This window comes from Sinohyriopsis cumingii, chromosome 7 (genome assembly GCF_028554795.1).
Source record: "Sinohyriopsis cumingii isolate HCF-2022 chromosome 7, ASM2855479v2, whole genome shotgun sequence".
NCBI classification, from domain to species: domain Eukaryota; kingdom Metazoa; phylum Mollusca; class Bivalvia; order Unionida; family Unionidae; genus Sinohyriopsis; species Sinohyriopsis cumingii.
The window spans coordinates 88695357-88718889 of record NC_142967.1 but is presented as its reverse complement, the minus strand read 5'-3'; the positions used below and the strand labels follow the sequence as shown (position 1 = coordinate 88718889).

Sequence of the window (23533 nt, the reverse complement as noted above, 5' to 3'; positions counted from 1 at the left end):
CAAGGTCACTGTGACTGAAAGAAGAAACATATAATTTGACACAGTAACTTGAGTCCTCCATTATTTATTGTTACCAAACTTTCTAAATACTTGCACTTGAGGTAAGGAAGAATCCTGTTGATTTTGGGGTCATAGGTCAAGGTCACTGACTCAAAGAAGAAAAATTGTCTCAGTAAAATAACATTATTTTTACATTGCAGTCCTGAACCAAACTTTATGAATGGATTGCACTTTGGGTAAGGAAGATATCAAATGATTTTGGGGTCAAAGGTCAGTTTTGTTATGACTAAAGAAAAAGTGGGGGATGGTGCATCTAATGTGATGTTTATGGTACTCTTGCTTGTACTGGAATCAATCATTTTATGATTTTAAGCTCCTGACTTGCATGCAGATCAAAGTAATAACCTTGTCTGTCTGTCTGTCTGTCTGTCCATTCAATCTTCTTGCAACAAGCATATATTTGCAATCCTTATACATAACTCGCTGCCACTTGGTAGGTGAATTGCCTATTACATGCAGCTGTGCCTTTTAACAGTTTACTCCTTTTAGGTCTATTTTTGATGGCATTATGGTCCATTTTTAGTAAGCTTTAAATCTCCATTACAGCTGATGCTTGTGACCAACATGATTCAACCATTCAGCATGCAGTTCTATTGCAATTTGGTGTGTACATTGTCTAGACATGCCTTGTATGGGTTTTGTTTCATTAGCTTCAGGGTCCCCGAGTTGCCGTGGGGTCTAAAGCACTCTCTCTTACGGATCACTGCCATCTCATCTCTGTCTGCGTGGGTTCGATTCTCGGATTCAGCCTATGTGGGTATGTGAGAAAGCTTGCCAGTAGCTTCTCGTGGGTCGGTGGTTCTTTCCGGGGTTGTCCCGGGTTATTCCTCCACCATTAATACTGGCCGCCATGTATAGCCTATCATGTGTTGAAAAATGGCGTTAAACCCTACAACAACAACAACATTATTAGCTTCATTTTGGATAGAGTTATGGCCCTTGATAAAATTCTTTAGAAGAGTTATGGACTGCAGAGTGCCCATCTTCCTGTCTTTGGTTTCTGCAACAGAACTTTACTAAACTTTGCTGGATTTCAATGGCTTTATATTGAATTAATTGAATTTCCAGCTGTTGGGTGGCCCTGAGTGGCAAGTGGTCTGAATTGCTTGCCTTTGCTGATCATTGTCATGTCAACACCATGTGGGTTTGAGACTCAAGCTTTGCCAATGTGTGTATGTGAGAAAGCTTTCTATGGGCTGGTGGTTCTTACTTTAATTTTTTCTGATTAATCCTCCACCAGTTATTCTGGCCACCACATATAGCCTATCTTGCATTGATAAATGGCGTTAAACCCAAAACAACAACAATTTCTAGCAATCCACAATAGAATTTACTGGAATTATGGCCGAATGATTTTCCATCCTCCAGACTTTAGTTTTCACAGCACAACTTTATTGAGCTTTTCTGGGTTTCAACCAAATTTGGCAAATGTCTTCATAGTGATGATATTTTGAATGAATTGGATTTCAACCAAATTTGGCATTCAGCTTCATAGTGACCATGCCCTGAATGAATTGGATTTCAGCCAAATTTGGCATTCAGCTTCAATATTCCAAATCATTGTTTAGGGAATTTATGGTCCCTTAATTAATTGGACTTCCAGCATTCCAAATCATTAATTAGGAGAGTTATGGCCCTTGAATCTTCAAACTTTGGTATTCCAACAGAAGTTATTCTCTTTACTATCTGCTGAATAACAGTTCTATTTAAGGCTTGCCTAGCAAATTGTAGTTAGTGGGGCCACTTTGAGATGCTAATAGTTATAGTGGAAGTATGGCTTTTTGAGATGCATCTGATTTGAGTCTTTCATAGCATATTTAAGAGTTAAAACTTCTGATTACCTGTTATGGAAACAGTGTCTTTCGAGCATTTAGCTCGCACTGAGGCTCTAATTTGCAAGCTTCTATATTAAATGTATTTCAAAATCCAGAGTTACTCGAGGTAAATAGTCTGATTTTGAACTTCAGTCTTAACTTCAAAAACAGTTCTTAAAGTCCAGTTATTTATATACACAGAATAAATGACCTTTTTATTCTTATTTGTAGTTATCCAACCAAATTCAACTGAGAGAGCTGCCCATTGGATTGCTACAGAAGATTATAAAGTCTAATCGGTGTGTAAATATAAATCTATATTTCCTTTTGTCAATTATCAGTATAGTCCATTTGGTGGCCTTTGACAGGCCATCAAATTTCACTTTCAAAAGGACTGTACTTTCCATATGATTGCCAACCAACTCTGTTGTTAGGTTATCCATGAATGGACTCCACCAGAATAAGCATTTTTGTAGTTTATAGTTAAAATGTTTCCCTAATAGTGAAATATTTATAAATAAAGCATTATGGAGGAGTTAGCCCTGTAGACTTAATAGCATAAGGGGAACGATTTGATTGGCTGCTAACCCTTCAAGATGTCCATGGTACTTTTATGCTAGTCTTCACTTTTGCACTAATGCGTCTACACTCATCACATGGTTACTATTATTAGCACTAATGCATCTACAGTCATCACATGGTTACTTTTATTAGCACTAATGCATCTACACTCATCACATGGTTACTATTATTAGCAATAATGTATCTACACTCATCACATGGTTACTGTTATTAGCACTAATGCATCTACAGTCATCACATGGTTACTATTATTAGCACTAATGCATCTACACTCATCACATGGTTACTATTGTTAGCACTAATGCATCTACACTCATCACATGGTTCCTATTATTAGCACATGCATCTACACTCATCACATGATTACTATTATTAGCACTAATGCATCTACAGTCATCACATGGTTACTGTTATTAGCACTAATGCATTTACAGTCATCACATGGTTACTTTTATTAGCACTAATGCATCTACACTCATCACATGGTTACTATTATTAGCACTAATACATCTACACTCATCACATGGTTACTATTATTAGCACTAATGCATCTACACTCATCACATGGTTACTTTTATTAGCACTAATGCATCTACACTCATCACAGCATTACTATTATTAGCAATAATGTATCTACACTCATCACATGGTTACTGTTATTAGCACTAATGCATCTACAGTCATCACATGGTTACTATTATTAGCACTAATGCATCTACACTCATCACATGGTTCCTATTATTAGCACATGCATCTACACTCATCACATGATTACTATTATTAGCACTAATGGATCTACAGTCATCACATGGTTACTGTTATTAGCACTAATGCATTTACAGTCATCACATGGTTACTTTTATTAGCACTAATGCATCTACACTCATCACATGGTTACTATTATTAGCACTAATGCATCTACACTCATCACATGGTTACTTTTATTAGCACTAATGCATCTACAGTCATCACATGTTTACCATTATTAGCACTAATGTATCTACACTCACATGGTTACTATTATTAGCACTAATGCATCTACAGTCATCACATGGTTACTTTTATTAGCACTAATGCATCTACAGTCATCACATGTTTACCATTATTAGCACTAATGTATCTACACTCACATGGTTACTGTTATTAGCACTAATACATCTACACTCATCACTTGGTTTCTATTGTTAGCATTCATGTGACAGAACATAAGTCAGCTCAACAAATCAGTTGATTTGCAAATTTTGGTCTTGAATTTTGACTTCAAAAGAGGGAGCAATTTCAATGAGAATGGGAAAATTTTCATTACAGTCATAGAAATTGATTCCAGCCACAGAAATTTTTGTTTCCATTCATCATTGAATTTGTATGATATTTTGGTTGATCAGATTTGGGTGTTTTAGCATTCGTAGATAACATTCAGCAAACTTTAAAAACTGAAGCCAAACTGACCCTGTTTTATGCCATATGAGCTTTTTAGTAATCCAACCATTATTAGTTAACAGCTTTAATCCTGTCCAAATTACCTTCAATCTCACATAGTATCCATCTTGACAACTTGAAGTCTGCCCTGTGGAGATGAATCACATAGTATCCATCTTGACATCTTTAAGCCTGCCCCATGAATCACAGTAATATTAATTGTTTTATGCTAATTAAGCTCTTGAGTAATCCTGCTGTAATCATTTAATGTCTTTAATCCTTTAGGAATTATTCTGATCATACAGTGTATAATCCATGTCAACAAACTTCAAACACTGAAGCCAACCAACCCTAACATCAGTATCAAAGGGATGTTAATTGTTTTATGCTGCTTGAAATTAGCAATTAAATTGTCTCCCCCTGCTTAAGCCAGTTCCTAGTCATGTGATCACAGGCATTATTACCATAGATATACTCAAAAGGAAACAGTGTGCAAAAAATTACATTTTTATATAATACATGCATGGGAGATTTCAATGAGGGATGGGAGACACCCCTCACCACAGGAGGTAAATCCTCCAGGTGGGGAGGTTCACATGTATGTATTAGACCAAGTTACCCTTGTTATCAGTTGTCCCTTGCGTAAAGACAAGCACTTGTGATAGAAGTTTGTCAAAATGATGATAAGAAAGAAAAAAATTCTGCTTGCAATTTCAAATTTGCAGTATATATATGTCAGAATTAGTGCTTACCATCTATACTCACTTATATGTCAAGTCCAAATGCAAACTGCACTGATTTGCCATTGCATGGTCAGAGTCTATTGTTTGCTGCTGGACTCACCTTGTAACTGAGTGTGTATGGTATTTTTCAATTCAAATTAGCATGAATTTCTTCTTATTTGTCTTGTAATTTTAATGATTAAATTTGATGGCTAATCAATGTGTGTCAAACAGACAGCTTATAAACATCACAAGTAAATATCACAATAACATTTAATGGCAACATTGCATGCAATGTTTCTGTTGAATTTTACAGGTTAAATTACGTTGTAAACACTGGTAAATGTCACACTAAGAAATTGTGACACTGACTGGCAGTACTTTGCTTTCCATTTTAAGAATGCTGCTGATAATATCACAAATACAGATAAATGTCACAGGTGACATCTGGTGGCATCAAATAACATTGGAAACCCAACCACAGGCTTTTATAATCTAGACTGTCCCTTACAGCTTAAACACACAATCCACTTGTTTGTTTGTGATCCCCCTAGAGTTTCAGGATGTAGAATACATTTCATGTGTTCTCCTGCATCTCATAAGAGGCAGCTATTTTAAGTGGTCCACAATCTGCATACATGGTTCACTGACCATTGGCAGTGGTCTACAATCTGCATACAAGGTACACTGACCATTGGCAGGGTCCACAATCTGCATACATGATTCATTGATCATTGTCAGTGGTCAACAATCTGCATACATGGTTCAGTGACCATTGGCAGTGATCCATAATTGGCATAAATGGTTCACTGACCATTGACAGTGGTCCACAATCTGCATACATGGTTAATTGACCATTGTCAGTGATCCGCAATCTGCATACAAGGTTCACTGACCATTGGCAATGGTCCACAATCTGCATAAATGGTTCACTGACCATTGGTATTTTGACTACAGATTTGCACCTTAATGTCTTGTGAACACTGGATCAACAGGACCATCTTGACTACTGATTTGCACCTTAATGTCTTGTGAACACTGGATCAACACGACCATCTTGATTACTGATTTGTACCTTAATGTCTTGTGAACACTGGATCAACAGGACCATCTGATCACTGATTTGCACCTTAATGCACGGGTCACACTACCAGGCAAAGTGTGTGACTAAGTCACCTAAAAAATGTAAACTTGCCTTCTTCTGTTAGGAAAGCAGATAAGACTTCACCCTGTGATTTTTGTAGAGGTACATTGCCTGACCATACTTTTTGAGATGCCCCCTTGCCTTAGCCAGGCTAGTTCTGGTGTTGTATTGTAGCGAAATATATTTATCAAATGATCAGTGGCTATGCCTAGTTTTTATATCAGTTACACTGACAAACAAACTCTTGCACATTCACAGGCATGTGTTTTGATAGCTGATTGACCATTAACCCTTTCCTAAGTTAGCAATTATCACTGCCTGATTTCTGCATGCTATCCTTTGATGATAAAAACATGCAAACTTGTGTTTTGAAACTTTAACAATAGTATGCAAATAGCAATTTGTGTGTTTTAAGATCAGAATCAGTGATCTGGATATTTTAACTGCCCCTTGTACACTATTGTGTCCTAAATTTAGTTTGAAAATATAAGTGAACCAGTAAAGGGGTAATAATGGCAGACATCGCCAGGGAAGTACCAGTTTATTAGATTGTCTGTTTTCATAAGTTGTCTGGCAGATATATTCAGAAAAAATATACAATTCATTGAGAGTAATGCCTAGGTATTATTTTATTAAGATTTAACTTTAAAATGCATTCATGTAGGCCAGAAACATATGGGAGAATGCTATGTTATGGAATTCATGAGAGGCATTGTAAGGTCCAAGTTGTTTTCTGACTTGACTCATATTTGTGAAAATATGGAAGAAGCAGCAAAACAGATTATGTTTAACCAATGCTTAAAATTACTACAAGTACATAAACAAATAAACCATAAATTTTGCAATCCTATCAATGGACTCTTATAATAAAGCTATATAAAGTGAGTGATTACATTATGAAAATCCCTACTTCTATAAATAGATGCACTCATGTCTCTGTTTATTTGGTTGGAAAGAAGGGTATAGTTCATATATCAAATCTAAAGGAGCCATGTCTGTAATTTTATGTATGATTTGTTATGGTTTTATCCGCAACAAAGAAATTAGTACAAACCGTATGATCTGAAGACATGTGTGCATTTGCCCTCATGTACATGGTACAGGGGTTGTTTCAGAGACACTTAGAAATATTTGAAAGTGCATTATTGTGAACTTTTTTTCACAGCTGTGCTATCAGTATTGTCAGTTTGTGATTTTTTACAGCTGTACTATCAGCATTAATTGTCACTGTTTGTAATTTGTACAGCTATATTGTCAGTATTGATTGTTACAGTTTGTGATTTTTATTGCAGTACCATCAGCAGTATTTGTCACAGTTGTGATTTTTATAGCTGTACCGCCAGTATTATTTGTCAGTCATGATTTTTATAGCTGTACTGTCAGTATTATTTGTCAGTCATGATTTTTATAGCTGTACTGTCAGTATTATTTGTCACAGTCATGATTTTTATAGCTGTAATGTCAGTATTATTTGTCACAGTCATGATTTTTATGGCTGTGCTGTCAGTATTATTTGTCACAGTTTGTCATTTTTACAGCTGTATTGTCAGCATTGATTGTCAGTGATTTTTACAGTAGTGCTATCAGTATTTTCAGCTTAATTTTACAGCTGTAGTTTCAACAGCAATAAATGTCTTGATTTACCATCACTGACTTAGATATCAGGACCCTCCAATTTTTTAGAAACTATAATTTCAATAATTCTAAGAATTTTCAACAGTATATACAATCTTCAGACACCAAGTATATTTTTTAAGCCAATATATAAAAAGAAATTCAAGTTGGAAGTAAACAAGGTAATATTTTAACTTTACTCAGAAATGGGTGATTGAATAGATGACCATAAAAACATCTTGGTTACCAAAATTATTGTGTGGAGTGATTGAGAGCATTGTTACTAGGCAGCAATAAAAACAGCTGACGTGCTTCACAACTCATAATTATGCAGAGCAATAGACCTGCAGTCTTGGTGTAGACAGTGCAATAGCCATGCAGTCTTGTTGTAGTCACTTCCCATTCTTAATAAACTGGAATAACTAGTGTGAAATAAAGGATTAGACGTAAGTGCCATTGTTTTTCCTTTTTCACTACACTAAAATGTGTTGAAATTTTTGGGTGTAAACATCTCCAAGACACAACTTTCAGAAGTTCTTGTCATCTCAGTTTTATTCATTGGCAGATTTCCCCTTGATAATCTCATTTTGCTTCTATTTTGGTCCAGTATTCCCACGAATATCAGCATTACTAATAATGTTACTCATCATTTCTAAGTAATTTGGCTCATTTACATGTTTGTGACAATCCTTACCACATCTGGAGCTGTATCACCATGATCAGTTCAAGCAATTTTGAAGGAAATATATCTTTTAGATTTTCAGTGGTAAGATAATATGAATTGATATGTCTCATTTTGGCAATGCATTCTTTTGTCCAAGGCAATCTTTATACTTTGAAACAATATCCATATTAGAACTTGCTCCAATCAGCAGTTTGCATACAATATTAGAATCTGTCTCATAGATAAATTTATAGTGATCACTGAGACATGTTGACTCATAGATAAGTTACAGTGATGAGACTAACTGACTCATAGGTAAGTTTATAGTGATGACTGAGACTTGTTGACACCTAGATAAGTTATAGTGACGAGACTAACTGACTCATAGGTAAGTTTATAGTGATGATTGAGACTTGCTGACTCAGACAAGTTTATAGTGATGATTTAGACTTGATGACTCGTTTACAAGTTTATAGTGATGATTGAGACTTGCTGACTCATAGATAAGTTTATAGTAATGATTGAGACTTGATGACTTGTAGACAAGTTTATAGTAATGATGAGACTTGATGACTCATAGACAAGTGTATAGTAATGATGAGACTAGCTGACTCATAGTCAAGTTTATAGTAATGATTGAGACTTGCTAACTCATAGACAAGTTTATAGTAATGATGAGACTTGATGACTCATATACAAGTTTATAGTAATGATTGAGACTTGCCAACTCATAGACAAGTTTATAGTAATGATTGAGACTTGCTAAGTCATAGACAAGTTTATAGTAATGATTGAGACTAGCTGACTCATAGTCAAGTTTATAGTAATGACTGAGATTTGATTATTCATAGAGAAGTTTATAGTGATGATTGAGACTTGCTGACTCATATTCAAGTTTATAGCGATGATTGAGACTTGACAACTCATAAGTTTATAGTAATGATTGAGACTTGTTGACTCATAGACAAGTTTATAGTAATGATTGAGACAGGGTTATGGCAATGATTGAGACTTGATAACTCAAAGATAAGTTTATAGTAATGATTGAGACTTGTTGACTCATAGTCAAGTTTATAATAGTGATTGAGACTTGCTGACTCATAGATAAGTTTATAGTGGTGATTGAAACTTGCTGACTCATATATGAGTTTATAGCGATGATTGAGACTTGATAACTCAAAGACAAGTTTATAGTAATGATTGAGACTTGTTGACTCATAGACAAGTTTATAGTGATGATTGAGACTTGCTGACTCATAAATAAGTTTATAGTGATGATTGAGACTTGATGACTCATAGACAAGTTTATAGTAATGATTGAGACAGGGTTATGGCAATGATTGAGACTTGATAACTCAAAGATAAGTTTATAGTAATGATTGAGACTTGTTGACTCATAGTCAAGTTTATAATAGTGATTGAGACTTGCTGACTCATAAATAAGTTTATAGCGATGATTGAGACTTGCTGACTCATAAATAAGTTTATAGCGATGATTGAGACTTGATGACTCAGACAGGGTTATAGTAATGATTGAAACTTGCTGAATGATATATAAGGCTATAGTGATGATTGAGACTTGTTGACTTATTGATAAGTTTATAGTGATGATTGAGACTTGTTGACTTATTGATAAGTTTATAGTGATGATTGAGACTTGTTGACTTATTGATAAGTTTATAGTGATGATTGAGACTTGTTGACTTATTGATAAGTTTATAGTGATGATTGCCAGTGTCACAAATGCCAGTGCATGTCATAAATGCCAGTCATAAATGTCACTATGTGTCACAAATGCCAGTACATGTCACAATGTCAGTATGTGTCACAAATGCCAGTGTCACAAATGCCAGTACATGTCACAAATGCCACTACATGTCACAAATGCCAGTAAGCATCACAAATGCCATTGAGTGTCACAAATACCAGTAAGTGTCACAGATGCCATTAAGTGTCATTAATGCCAGTGTCACAAATGCCATTAAGTGTCATAAATGCCAGTATGTGTCACAAATGCCATTAAGTGTCATAAATGCCAGTTCATGTCACAAATGCCATTAAGTGTAATAAATGATAGTATGTGTCACAAATGCCATTAAGTGTCATAAATGCCAGTACATGTCACAAATGCCATTAAGTGTCATAAATGCCAGTATGTGTCACAAATGCCATTAAGTGTCATAAATGCCAGTAAGTGTCACAAATGCTATTAAGTGTCACTTTTTGACATTTGTGACACTGGTAATACAGTCATTTCAATATTTAACTTGATAGTTTTCTTGCAGCATTAAACTGGTTGTGAGTATTTAGTATTATTACTGTTCCTCAGTACATGTGCATGTAGTTATGCCCATTAAATTTGTCTGCTACTGGTTCTGTATTGCGTGACACATTTTAATAATGAGTTAGGATGAATCTTCAGTGTTTTGACACAGTCAAGTTATATTTTGCTAGTAAGTGCATGAAACTAGTAAAATTCTTTATTATTTCCATATAATCAAAGCTGTTTATTTTGTGCCTCTGCGATAATAAAGGGGAAGGGGTATAACATTACCCAAGTCCATAAGCCTGTGTTATGTATATTGAAATTAATTATTTGTTTGTTAGTTTTTTAGATTTTTAATGCTATTGTAATGTAACTTCATTTACTTAATTTGACATTTTCCAGAAATTCAGTTCAGTTCTGTTTGACCTGACTGTTACAATAATAGAAACACTGGATCTTGATTCAGAAACAGTGGCAGTTCTGGTAAACAACTTTTTAAACAAAAATTCTTTCCCAGAGTAAGAATCATTGATTTTAATTAAGGCCATACTGGGAGTGCATGATGTTAGGCATGTATAAAGCTTCTGTTTTGTTCTGAAAGGATGACCATGTGAGCCCCCATCCGGGAATCTGTTTTGCATCTCAAGTTAGCCTTATACCTATTGTTGATGTCTTGCTGAATTATATTTGTAGCCATTAATTACAGCAAGTGTGTACATTTATTCAAATTATTATAGAATAAATACACGGTATACCTATTATTTGTAATTTTATGATAATGAATTCCTTTTTTTACCCCTCTACTCAGTTCACAGGGATGGTTTTTACTACACAGTGTGCACCAGTGATAAAGGTATAAGAAAAACCAGGTTGTAGACAAAAGGAAAAGGTTTAGAAATAGTTCCTATTAGAAATACCCCTAGAAAAGAGATGGCTCTTGTATATGGTGATATATCATGTCTACCATTAGATTGCTCTGTAGATCAAAAGCATGGCTTCTAGGATAGTTGGGGTGGTTTTTTTTTACTTTGACTACTCACACTACTACAGTACTCCCTCACTGTATACCTATTATTATAACACTACTGCAGTATTCCCTCACTATAACCTATTATTATAACCCAACTACAGTATTCCCTTGCTATAAACCTATCATAATAATAACACTACTCCAGTATTGCCTTACTATAAACCCCATTAGTATAACACTGCTATAGTACTCCCTCACTATAAACCCTATTAGTATAACACTGATACAGTACTCCTTCACTATAAACCCCATTATTGTAACACTGATACAGTACTCCCTCGCTATAAACCCCATTATTGTAACACTTCTACAGTACTCCCTCACTCCAAAACCCAATTAAAACACAACTACAGTACTCCATTAAACCAAAACACCATCATTATAACACTGCTACATTATTCCCACACTATAAACCCCATTATTATGACACTGCTACAGTATTTCCTCACTTTAAACTCCATTATTATAACACTATTACAGTACAACACTGTTACAATACTCCTTCACTACAAAACCCCATTATTATAAGACTTCTACAGTACTCCCTCACTCCAAAACACCATTATAACACTACTACAGTACTCTCTCAATCCAAAACCCCAATATTATAACACTACTACAGTACTCCCTCACTCCAAAACACCATTATAACACTACTACAGTACTCTCTCACTCGAAACCCCCATTATTATAAAACTGCTACATTAATCACTCACTATAAACTCCATTATTATAACACTACTACAGTACTGCCTCACTCCAAAACCCATTATTATAACACTGCTACAATACTCCGTCACTACAAAACCCCATTATTATAACACAACTACAGTACTCCCTCACTCCAGAGCCCCATTATTATAACACTGCTACAGTACTCCCACACTCCAAAACCCATTATTATAACACTACTGCAGTACTTCCTCACTCCAAAACCCCAATATTATAACACTACTATAGTACTCCCTCACTCCAAAACCCCATTTGTATAACACTACTACAGTACTCCCTCACTCCAAAGCCCCATTATTATAACACTACTACAGTACTCCCTCACTCCAAAGCCCCATTTGTATAACACTACTACAGTACTTCCTCACTCCAAAACCCAATTTGTATAACACTACTACAGTACTCCCTCACTCCAAAACCCCAATATTATAACACTACTATAGTACTCCCTCACTCCAAAACCCCATTTGTATAACACTACTACAGTACTCCCTCACTCCAAAACCCAATTTGTATAACACTACTACAGTACTTCCTCACTCCAAAACCCAATTTGTATAACACTACTACAGTACTCCCTCACTCCAAAACCCCAATATTATAACACTACTACAGTACTCCCTCACTCCAAAACCCCATTATTATAAGACTACTACAATACTCCCTCACTCCAAAGCCCCATTATTATAACACTACTACAGTACTCCCTCACTCCAAAACCCCAATATTATAACACTACTACAGTACTCCCTCACTCCAAAGCCCCATTATTATAACACTACTACAGTACTCCCTCACTCCAAAGCCCCATTATTATAACACTACTACAGTACTTCCTCACTCCAAAACCCCATTTGTATAACACTACTACAGTACTCCCTCACTCCAAAACCCCAATATTATAACACTACTATAGTACTCCCTCACTCCAAAACCCCATTTGTATAACACTACTACAGTACTTCCTCACTCCAAAACCCCAATATTATAACACTACTATAGTACTCCCTCACTCCAAAACCCTATTTGTATAACACTACTATAGTACTCCCTCACTCCAAAGCCCCATTATTATAACACTACTACAGTACTTCCTCACTCCAAAACCCTATTTGTATAACACTACTACAGTACTCCCTCACTCCAAAACCCCAATATTATAACACTACTATAGTACTCCCTCACTCCAAAACCCCATTTGTATAACACTACTACAGTACTCCCTCACTCCAAAACCCCATTTGTATAACACTACTACAGTACTCCCTCACTCCAAAGCCCCATTATTATAACACTACTACAGTACTTCCTCACTCCAAAACCCTATTTGTATAACACTACTACAGTACTCCCTCACTCCAAAACCCCAATATTATAACACTACTATAGTACTCCCTCACTCCAAAACCCCATTTGTATAACACTACTACAGTACTCCCTCACTCCAAAACCCCATTTGTATAACACTACTACAGTACTCCCTCACTCCAAAGCCCCAATATTATAACACTACTACAGTACTCCCTCACTCCAAAACCCCATTATTATAAGACTACTACAATACTCCCTCACTCCAAAACCCCATTTTTATAACATGATTTCTTTTTTAAGTTGGTTATGGTCATTGACCCCATTTTTCATGTAGTTGTAAAATGACATGGCTCATGTACTATGAGTCAGTATATTCACTGACTCCCATTGACAGCATTATATTAGGGGAGTACTGTATTTCTGATTATATGGCTCCCATTGACAGCATTATATTAGGGGAGTACTGTATTTCTGATTATATGGCTCCCATTGACAGCATTATATTAAGGGAGTACTGTATTTCTGATTATATGACTCACATTGACAGCATTATATTAGGGGAGTACTGTATTTCTAATTATATGGCTCCCATTGACAGCATTATATTAAGGGACTACTGTATCTCTGATTCTATGACTCCCGTTGACAGCATTATAATCAGGGAATACTGTACTTCTGATTATATGACTCCCATTGACAGCATTATAATCAGGGAATACTGTACTTCTGATTCTATGACTCCCATTGACAGCATTATAATCAGGGAATACTGTACTTCTGATTCTATGACTCCCATTGACAGCATTATAATCAGGGAATACTGTATTTCTGATTCTATGACTCAAATTGACAGCATTATATTAAGTGAGTACTAGACTTCTGATTCCACTACTACTACTACTACTAACTTTAACTGCTGCTGCAGCATCTCCACTTCTACCACTACTATGTTCTTTGTTTATTTTACTACCAATGTTCTGCATTCATATTATTAGTTATATTACTTTGGCCTTGGAGCCTTGACATCTAGCAATGGAATGATCTGGTATGCTTACATCTAGCAATGGAATGCTCTAGTATGCTTACATCTAGCAATGGAATGATCTGGTATGCTACATCTAGCAATGGAATGATCTGGTATGCTTACATCTGGCAATGGAATGATCCAGTCTGCTTACATCTAGGTTACTTTCTGATATAATCATTATGTTGTACTAAGCATCAAATTGAACTAATATAACAGAAATTTAAAAGGGACATAAATTCACTGAAAACTCACCGTACGTGATGATTCGTCCAATTAGCCATGCCTTACAGACATATTTATTCCCTTTAGGCTCTAATTATCTTTAGTGTGCTTTCTGATCATGGCCAGGATAATATTTTGAAGTCTGAGTGCCGTAAATTATCGTTATTTTCATTCTATCCATGGATGGTGCACTAATTTGAGAAAGCTTTTTGCTGCAATTGATTATTTGTGAATTACACTTCAGAATTAGACTTGTGACACTTGATTACACCGATTTTTAGACAGAGCATTCCTGCGGCATACAGATTGGATATGTGCAGCTCTGATTTGCTCTACTATGTTGTTTCTTTTTCAGTAATAAAAATTAAAACGGTAAAGTGTACTTTTAAAACAAATGTTATACTACACTTGTTACTTTTGCTTAAAAATCCTAATTGGACTAAAAACAAGAGCTGATTTATAAAAAAGTGATATCTTGATTAGAGTTCAATATACTGGCATCTGACCAGAGAAAAAGTGATCAGTGATGTGCATTAAAGAAAAATCATTTTTTAAAGTACTACCACATTATTGTTTAGGCCTAGCACCTAAAAAACAAAAAATTTCATATTAGAGTAATTTTGGTTTGCAATTTTTCATAGTTTGGGGTAAATGGTCTTTTCTAGATACTTAAATTCTGCACCTGGAATGGATACTGTTGTTTCCACTGAAGAATAATTGTTCATTAGATTTTTAAATGTATGGCTTGCAGCAAGCACAGACTCCATGAAAATTGATACTTTGCATAAAATAGGATATTGATGGCATTCTGAAGATTATCTTGCATGGACCGGCTCATTTTATTTTATTATCAGTGTGTTCAATAATTTCACACTCTTCTCATGAAACACAGCCTGAAATTTTGATCTTAAGTCCAGTATTTTGCAGTCAGTCTGAAACATATCCTAAAATTTGGTCTTAAGTCCAGTATTTTGCAGTCAGTTTGAAACATAGCCTGAAATTTGGTCTTAGGTCCAGTATTTTGCAGTCTGAAACATAGCCTGAAATTTGGTCTTAAGTCCAATATTTTGCAGTCAGTTTGAACATAGCCTGAAATTTATTTTGCAGTCAGCTTGAAACAGCCTGAAATTTGGCATTAAGTCCAATATTTTGCAGTCAGTTTTCTTCAGATGCATCATTACATTACATTATGTCATATGGTGGAAACCGCTTTTTTAAAATGAGATCTTGTTGGTGGTGAAAAGTGTTACCTGAGAATGGAATTTTGTTTAAGAAAAATATAAATCATATACATCTGCATGTAAGTCGACCCCAGCTGCAAACTGTACAGATCTGGATCTACTGCCGTATAATGCTCTGGCAGGTCTGGGTTTCTGCATTTTGTTTGGAGTAATCAGTAGAACAAATAATATAGACCCTGATCTGTCAGCACATTATCCAGTGGCAAATCAGGGTCTATGTCATTTGCAGTTGGACTTTACTTGCAAATGAGTATATACATTTTATTATTTTGTACAGTAATGCCTCATAGTCACAAGGTATTTGGGAGATAGACAAAATGTATGGCATTGTAAATGAAGTCTCCTTATAGTGAGATTTCCAACAGGCAAGACTGAGTAATTGTCATTTATATTTATTGTTTGGTTTGAACAGTACTTTTAGCACATTATTGTCTATGTGATGTTGAGGATATGGAAGCCATGTGCCTTTCACAAGGACACACACACAGTCAGCTGACCTGGTCTGGTCTGGGCAGGTATTTAATCCACAAGTCTTGGATCATGGATCCATCAGTTGAGGTACTGCAACTCCCCCATTTATGATGTACCTAAAATCCCACAAAAATTGGTATTCATTGAGTATGTACCAAAAATCCCACAAAAAACTGGGCTATTCATTGATGTTGCATCTAAAATCCCACAACAATTTTAATTTATTTATGTTGTACCTAGAAGACCACAAAAATGGTGTATTCACTGAGGTTGTACTGAAAATGCCACAAAATGGATTATTCATAAAATCAAAAAAAAAGTTGGTATACATACCCCCCCCAAAAAAAATTTGGTATTCTGTAACTAAATTCACACAGAAATGGTGTATTCATTTTTGTTGTACCTACAATTCCACACAAATGGGTTATTCATTTATGTTGTACCCAAAATCCCACAAAAATTTGTATTCATTTATGTTGTACCAAAATCCCATAAAAATGTGTATTCATTTATGTTGTGCCTAAAATTCCACAAAAATGGGTTATTCATTTATTTTGTACCCAAAATCCCACAAAAATTTGTATTCATTTATGTTGTACCTGTAAAAAAAAATCAATTCATTGACATGAAACCACATTTCGAATTGGTTTTCTTCAGGCATGACTTAAAATAACATGAAATATATGATTTAGAACAATGAACTACTTTAGTCAGTTAGTAATGGAATTCATTGCCATATCTGCATTAGGGGATAAGGTGGAAGTGTATAATGTAGTGTGCCTGTACCATTACTCCTTTATTCTGCTTGACGATTCATTACATCTGAGCTTTATTTAAAGCGTCTATAAAAAAAAAATCACTTTGCATTACTGAAAAGCAGTACTTTTGTAAACTGAATGTCTTAAATGAAATTTTGGTTGTTTTTTTTTCTTCTGTATAAGCTTCTTACAAGATATAGTTATTATGGTCTCCATTATGAAGCCCCTCATTTTAATTAAATCTGATATTACACAGGTATTGTCATGAAACCCATTATAGGGGTGAATTTTACTTGTGAAATTGCTACCTACTTGTAGTTTTATATGTCTGCCTGTTTAACAGAGCTTATTATGCTGTCTGTCCATCAGTATGTCCTAATCTGATAACTTCAGTTCTGCTGCATGTACTTCTACCCAATTTTATGGATAGCTTGCTCTTGACTTGTGGAATAAAACACATTGATTTTGGAGTGATAGGTCAAAGGTCAAGGCCACTGTTTCAAACAACAAAATAAATTGGCACAAAAATTGCAGTTATGAACTATTTACCTGCTCATGAATATGTGGAAGACTTCCATTTAATCCAAGAAAACAGTCGTTTAATTTGGGGCCAATAAATCAAAGATCTAGGTCACTAACTTAAGGAAGGAAAAAGGCTCTTCCATAATAAATTCAGGATTACATACATTGATCAAAATTTGTGGAGGGCTTGCACTTAAGGTGTGTAAAAAGCCTGTTGATACTGAGATCCAAAGGCACAAGGTTCAAGTCATTATGACCTGATGACAGAAAAATGGTCTATGCAGCATCACTTTTATTCCAGAACAAGTTTCTTGACCAAACTTTGTCGATGGTTTGCACTTATGGTCATAATGAAGCATGTATATGTTAGGATCAAAAGGTCAGAGATCATAGTTGATGTAAGTATTGGAACATAATATTGCTTTCTGCACATTAAATTTAGTTCAAGATTGCGTACTTTGACAAAAGGTCAAGTTCATTGAGAACGATTGGTGAATGACTTTATTGAGTTAACCATCCCCATCTAGTACATACACAGATGAGTATTAAACACATGGCAGGCAGACTGTGTCAGTTGTTATTAATTATTATAAACAATTATAATGTAATTTCTCATGAAATATAATATTAATAATAATGTGAGTTTGAATAAAACATAACCATTATAACACAGACTTCTTTGCAGTTTATCTCATTTTAACAGAATAGATTGCAGTGTATCCCAGTGTAACAAGATTCGCTTACAATGTCACCCTTTTAATAGAGACTAGCTTTTTACAATGTGCCCCAGTTTAACATAGACTAGCTTTTTACGTCACCCAGTTTAACATAGACTAGCTTGTTACAATGTCACCCAGTTTAACATAGACTAGCTTTTTACAGTGTCACCCAGTTTAACATAGACTAGCTTTTTACAATGTCACCCAGTTTAACATAGACTAGCTTGTTACAATGTCACCCAGTTTAACATAGACTAGCTTGTTACAATGTCACCCAGTTTAACATAGACTAGCTTGTTACAATGTCACCCATTTTAACATTAACTAGCTTTTTACAATGTGCCCCATTTTGGCAAAGACTAGATTTTTATAATGTCACCCATTTTAACACAGACTAGCTTATTACAGTGTGCCCCATTTTAACATAGACTAGCCTCTTTCAATGTCACCCATTTTGACATAGACTAGGTTTTTACAGTGTGCCCCATATTAACATAGACTAGGCTTTATACAATGTCACCCATTTTGACATAGACTAGGTTTTTACAGTGTGCCCCATATTAACATAGACTAGGCTTTATACAATGTCACCCATTTTGACATAGACTATATTTTTACAGTGTGCCCCATTTTGACAGACTAGCTTTTTATTATGTCACCTGTTTGACATAGACTAGCTTTTTACAATCTGCCCCATTTTGACATAGACTAGCTTTTTACAATGTTCCTCATTTTGACATGGAGTAACTTTTTACAATGTGCCCCATTTTGACATAGACTAACTTTTTACAATGTGCTCCATTTTAACATAGACTAGCTTTTTACATTGTCACCCATTTTAACATAGACTAGCTTTTTACAATGTGCCACATTTTGACATATAGTAGCTTTTTACAAAGTCACCCATTTTATCATAGACTAGTTTTTACAATGTCACCCATTTTAATATAGACTAGCTTTTTACAATGTGCCCCATTTTGACATAGACTAGCTTTTTATAATGTGCCCCATTTTGACATAGAGAAGCTTTTTACAATGTGCCCCATTTTGACATAGACTAGAATTTTACAATGTGCCCCATTTTAGCATTGAGTAGCTTTTTACAGTGTGCCCCATTTTGACATAGACTTGCTTTGTACAGTGTCGCCCGTTTTAACACAGACTAGCTTTTTGTGATGTCACCCATTTTGACATAGAGTAGCTTTTTTACAAAGTCACCCATTTTAACATAGACTAGCTTTTTACAATGTGCCCAAATTTGACATAGACTAGCTTTTTACAGTGAGCTCCGTTTTAACATATACTAGCTTACATTGTACCCCATTTAAGATGGTCTTGTTTAGTTGCATTATGTACCCCATTGTAAGATGGCCTTGTTTGGTTGCATTATGTACCCCATTTTCACAGACCCGCTGCATATCCCTTATAACAGAGATCTGCTTACAATGAACTCTATTTATAATACATGACCAATGTATTGCTTTTGTACCAGATTTTGGAATATATATATATATATATATATATATATATATATATATATATATATATATATATATATATATATATATATATATATATATATATATATATATTGTTCTGGGTAATTCATATTATACATTTCTCTTTAATTTTTTCCTGCAGGTTGTTTGTCTACAATGAATACAGCATTTACAGGACATTGGTGTACTGGTTGTTTATGCAGCTAAACCCCTCCATACAGCTGATGCCCTCCCATGCCACTGTTCTATCCTTCTTCAACAGGTAAGAATCCTTCCATACAGCTGATGTTCTCCCATGCCACTGTAGTGCCCTTCTTCAAGAGTTAACTAACATGTCAGAATACACATTATTATATGCTTATTGTGTTCTCCCCATTAACCTTGCATTGTCAGAGTCTTGTAGGATTTCTCCAAACTGCAATGCTTTAAGCTCCATGTGTCTAAAAATATCATTGTTTGTTAGGAACTACTTTTTTTAAAACAAACAATGTCAGCTCATGTAGCACATGTGAGGGCAACGATTTTAATTGCTCATGAATTTTGATCCATTTGAAAGTAGTGATGAGAACTGACAATGTGTAACTAAGTCACAAAACCAAGCAAATGACTGAATGCCATAGGCACAATATCCAGCAATGGTTTTATGACAAAACTTACAAGACAATCAGTATTGAAAGTACCATTCTGATCATTTAAAAAGTTATCTAGTAGATATGTTTGTAACAATTCTGAAATATAATAGCCATATTCAAGCAAGAGCAATCCCATCTCTTTCAGAGATGTCCCAATTTACAAGTTGGTCTAAGCACTAAATTAAATAAAACAAAAATGCAACTGAAGAAAGTGGGTTTTGGCACAAAATCCCATCACTCTCAGAGATGTTCCAATTTACAAGTCAGTCCAAGCGCTAAATTTGAAAATAATGCAACTGAAGAAGGTGAGGTTTCATATAAAACCAAAAGCCTCAGAGCTAGTAAACCTGAAAGATGATGAAGAAGCCATATTTACTGCTGGTGAAATGGGCAGGCACATTCCATCTACTTTACGGTTTTCCTGTTTACTTTTTTGAGAAAATATATGGATTTATAGTGTGTGTCATACAGGTTATTTAGTTGGGTCTCTCTGGATTTATAGTATGAGTCATACAGGTTATTTAGCTGGGTCTATCTGGATTTATAGTACAAGTCATACAGGTCATTTAGCTGGGTCTATCTGGATTTATGGTACGAGTCATACAGGTTATTTAGCTGGGTCTATCTGTATTTATAGTACGAGTCATCCAGGTCATTTAGCTGGGTCTATCTGGATTTATAGTACGAGTCATACAGGTCATTTAGCTGGGTCTATCTGGATTTATAGTACGAGTCATACAGGTCATTTAGCTGGGTCTATCTGGATTTATAGTACGAGTCATACAGGTTATTTAGCTGGGTCTATCTGGATTTATAGTACGAGTCATACAGGTCATTTAGCTGGGTCTATCTGGATTTATAGTACGAGTCATACAGGTTATTTAGCTGGGTCTATCTGGATTTATAGTACGAGTCATACAGGTTATTTAGCTGGGTCCTTCTAGGTCCTTATGAATATCTTTATATTCTGATGATTGGTTTCAAAACTTGTTATGGGGACAGATTTATCTAACTGTGGTCCCAGCAAGATAAAACTTGTAAGTGACAGGGCTTCCTTCTCTGCATCTTGATTTTCCTCAATATACACTGCCTTAGTTTTTTCTTCCAATCAGAACTTCATGAGTTCCAAAAATTGATCCACACTGTGAAATTTTACTGCGCATCTTGACCAAATTTCCAACAGAAATTAAATTCCAACTGAGAATTTACTGCACTATATTTGGGGTCCCGAGTGGCCGAGTGGTCTAAAGCGCTGTCCATTACGGATCACTGCCATCTCACCTCTGTCTGCAACAACAGCAACAAAAAAAGCACTATATTTAATCCTGCATCAGAATTTTAATTTAAAGAGTTTCATATATTTTTCACCTTATGATACCAGACTATCAATTAAAGAATAGAAACACATGCAGCTTACTTCAAGGCCGCCAGCCACATGTACATCAACCTAGATAATAACTCCAGTCCATCATGACAAGATATGCAGAATTTAGTTGGATCAACAGAAAAACTAAAGTCCCTCCATTCCAGACTTAACTGGAAAGTTGTTCCAATGCACAGTCATTCACAATATGATTCTAAACTTCACTTTAAAGCATATCAAAATGAGATTTCATTTTTGAAACAAATGATTGAGCATGCAGTACACTACCAAGTTGAAAGGTTACAGGGTGCATGGTGCTATGTGTGCATGAACACTGTTTAATTATGCTTGTATATTTACGTTGTAATATGCATAAATTCAATTACTTTGTTCCTTGTAGTGTTTTCTCTTTATTATTCAGTCTTAGGCAGAAAATGTTGCAACATTTGTACAGGAAAACATGAACTCTTTTTTTTCTTCTGAGTTATACAGTACTGAACAGTATTAGTGTAGAATAGCTCAGAAAAACTAGTTCCTATTTTCCAATACAGATGCTGTAACCTGTAAAAATGTCACAGGAGCCACATTGACTAATAATGTCACAGGAGACATGGTGACTGGTAGAATGTCACAGGAGACATGGTGACTGTAATAATGTCAAAGGAGCCACAGTGACTGTAAGAATGTCACAGGAGCCATGGTGACTGTAATAATGTCAAGGAGCCATAGTGGCTGTAATAATGTCACAGAAGCCACAGTGGCTGTAATATTGTCACAGGAGCCATGGTGACTGAGTGGTTAATATGTTGAATTTATAATCACTTGCTTGCTTGATACATACACGCCAAGTCTCCTGGTAGTCTTTACATTTTAGACCTCATCTAGGTGATAAGAAATAAAACATCTGCCAAGTATAGATATTTCCAGCTTAAAGCAGCATCTGCCAAGTATAGATATTTCCAGCTTAAAACAACATCTGCCAAGTATAGATATTTCCAGCTTAAAGCAGCATCTGCCAAGTATAGATATTTCCAGCTTAAAGCAGCGTCTGCCAAGTATAGATATTTCCAGCTTAAAACAACGTCTACCAAGTATAGATATTTCCAGCTTAAAACAACGTCTGCCAAGTATAGATATTTCCAGCTTAAAACAACATCTGCCAAGTATAGATATTTCCAGCTTAAAGCAACATCTGCCAAGTATAGATATTTCCAGCTTAAAGCAACATCTGCCAAGTATAGATATTTCCAGCTTAAAGCAGCATCTGCCAAGTATAGATATTTCCAGCTTAAAGCAGCATCTGCCAAGTATAGATATTTCCAGCTTAAAGCAGCATCTGCCAAGTATAGATATTTCCAGCTTAAAGCAGCATCTGCCAAGTATAGATATTTCCAGCTTAAAACAACATCTGCCAAGTATAGATATTTCCAGCTTAAAACAACATCTGCCAAGTATAGATATTTCCAGCTTAAAGCAACATGTGCCAAGTATAGATATTTCCAGCTTAAAGCAACATGTGCCAAGTATAGATATTTCCAGCTTAAAGCAACATCTGCCAAGTATAGATATTTCCAGCTTAAAGCAGCATCTGCCAAGTATAGATATTTCCAGCTTAAAGCAGCATCTGCCAAGTATAGATATTTCCAGCTTAAAGCAGCATCTGGCAAGTATACGTATTTCCAGCTTAAAACAATGTCTGGCAAGTATACGTATTTCCTGCT

At 35.3% G+C, this 23533-nt stretch overlaps 1 protein-coding gene across 3 annotated transcripts in view; it reads left to right on the top strand.

Moving 5' to 3' along the window:
• The window catches only part of LOC149795676 (BTB/POZ domain-containing protein 16-like), a 263165-nt gene that overhangs the window by 125882 nt on the left and 113750 nt on the right, over nt 1-23533 (top strand). For all 3 annotated transcript variants that reach the window (XM_089965525.1, XM_089965523.1, XM_089965524.1), the window contains 2 exons: nt 2106-2173; nt 19960-20079. In XM_089965525.1, the coding sequence (XP_089821651.1) occupies nt 2106-2173; nt 19960-20079 (188 nt within the window). The remainder of the gene's footprint in view (nt 1-2105; nt 2174-19959; nt 20080-23533) is intronic.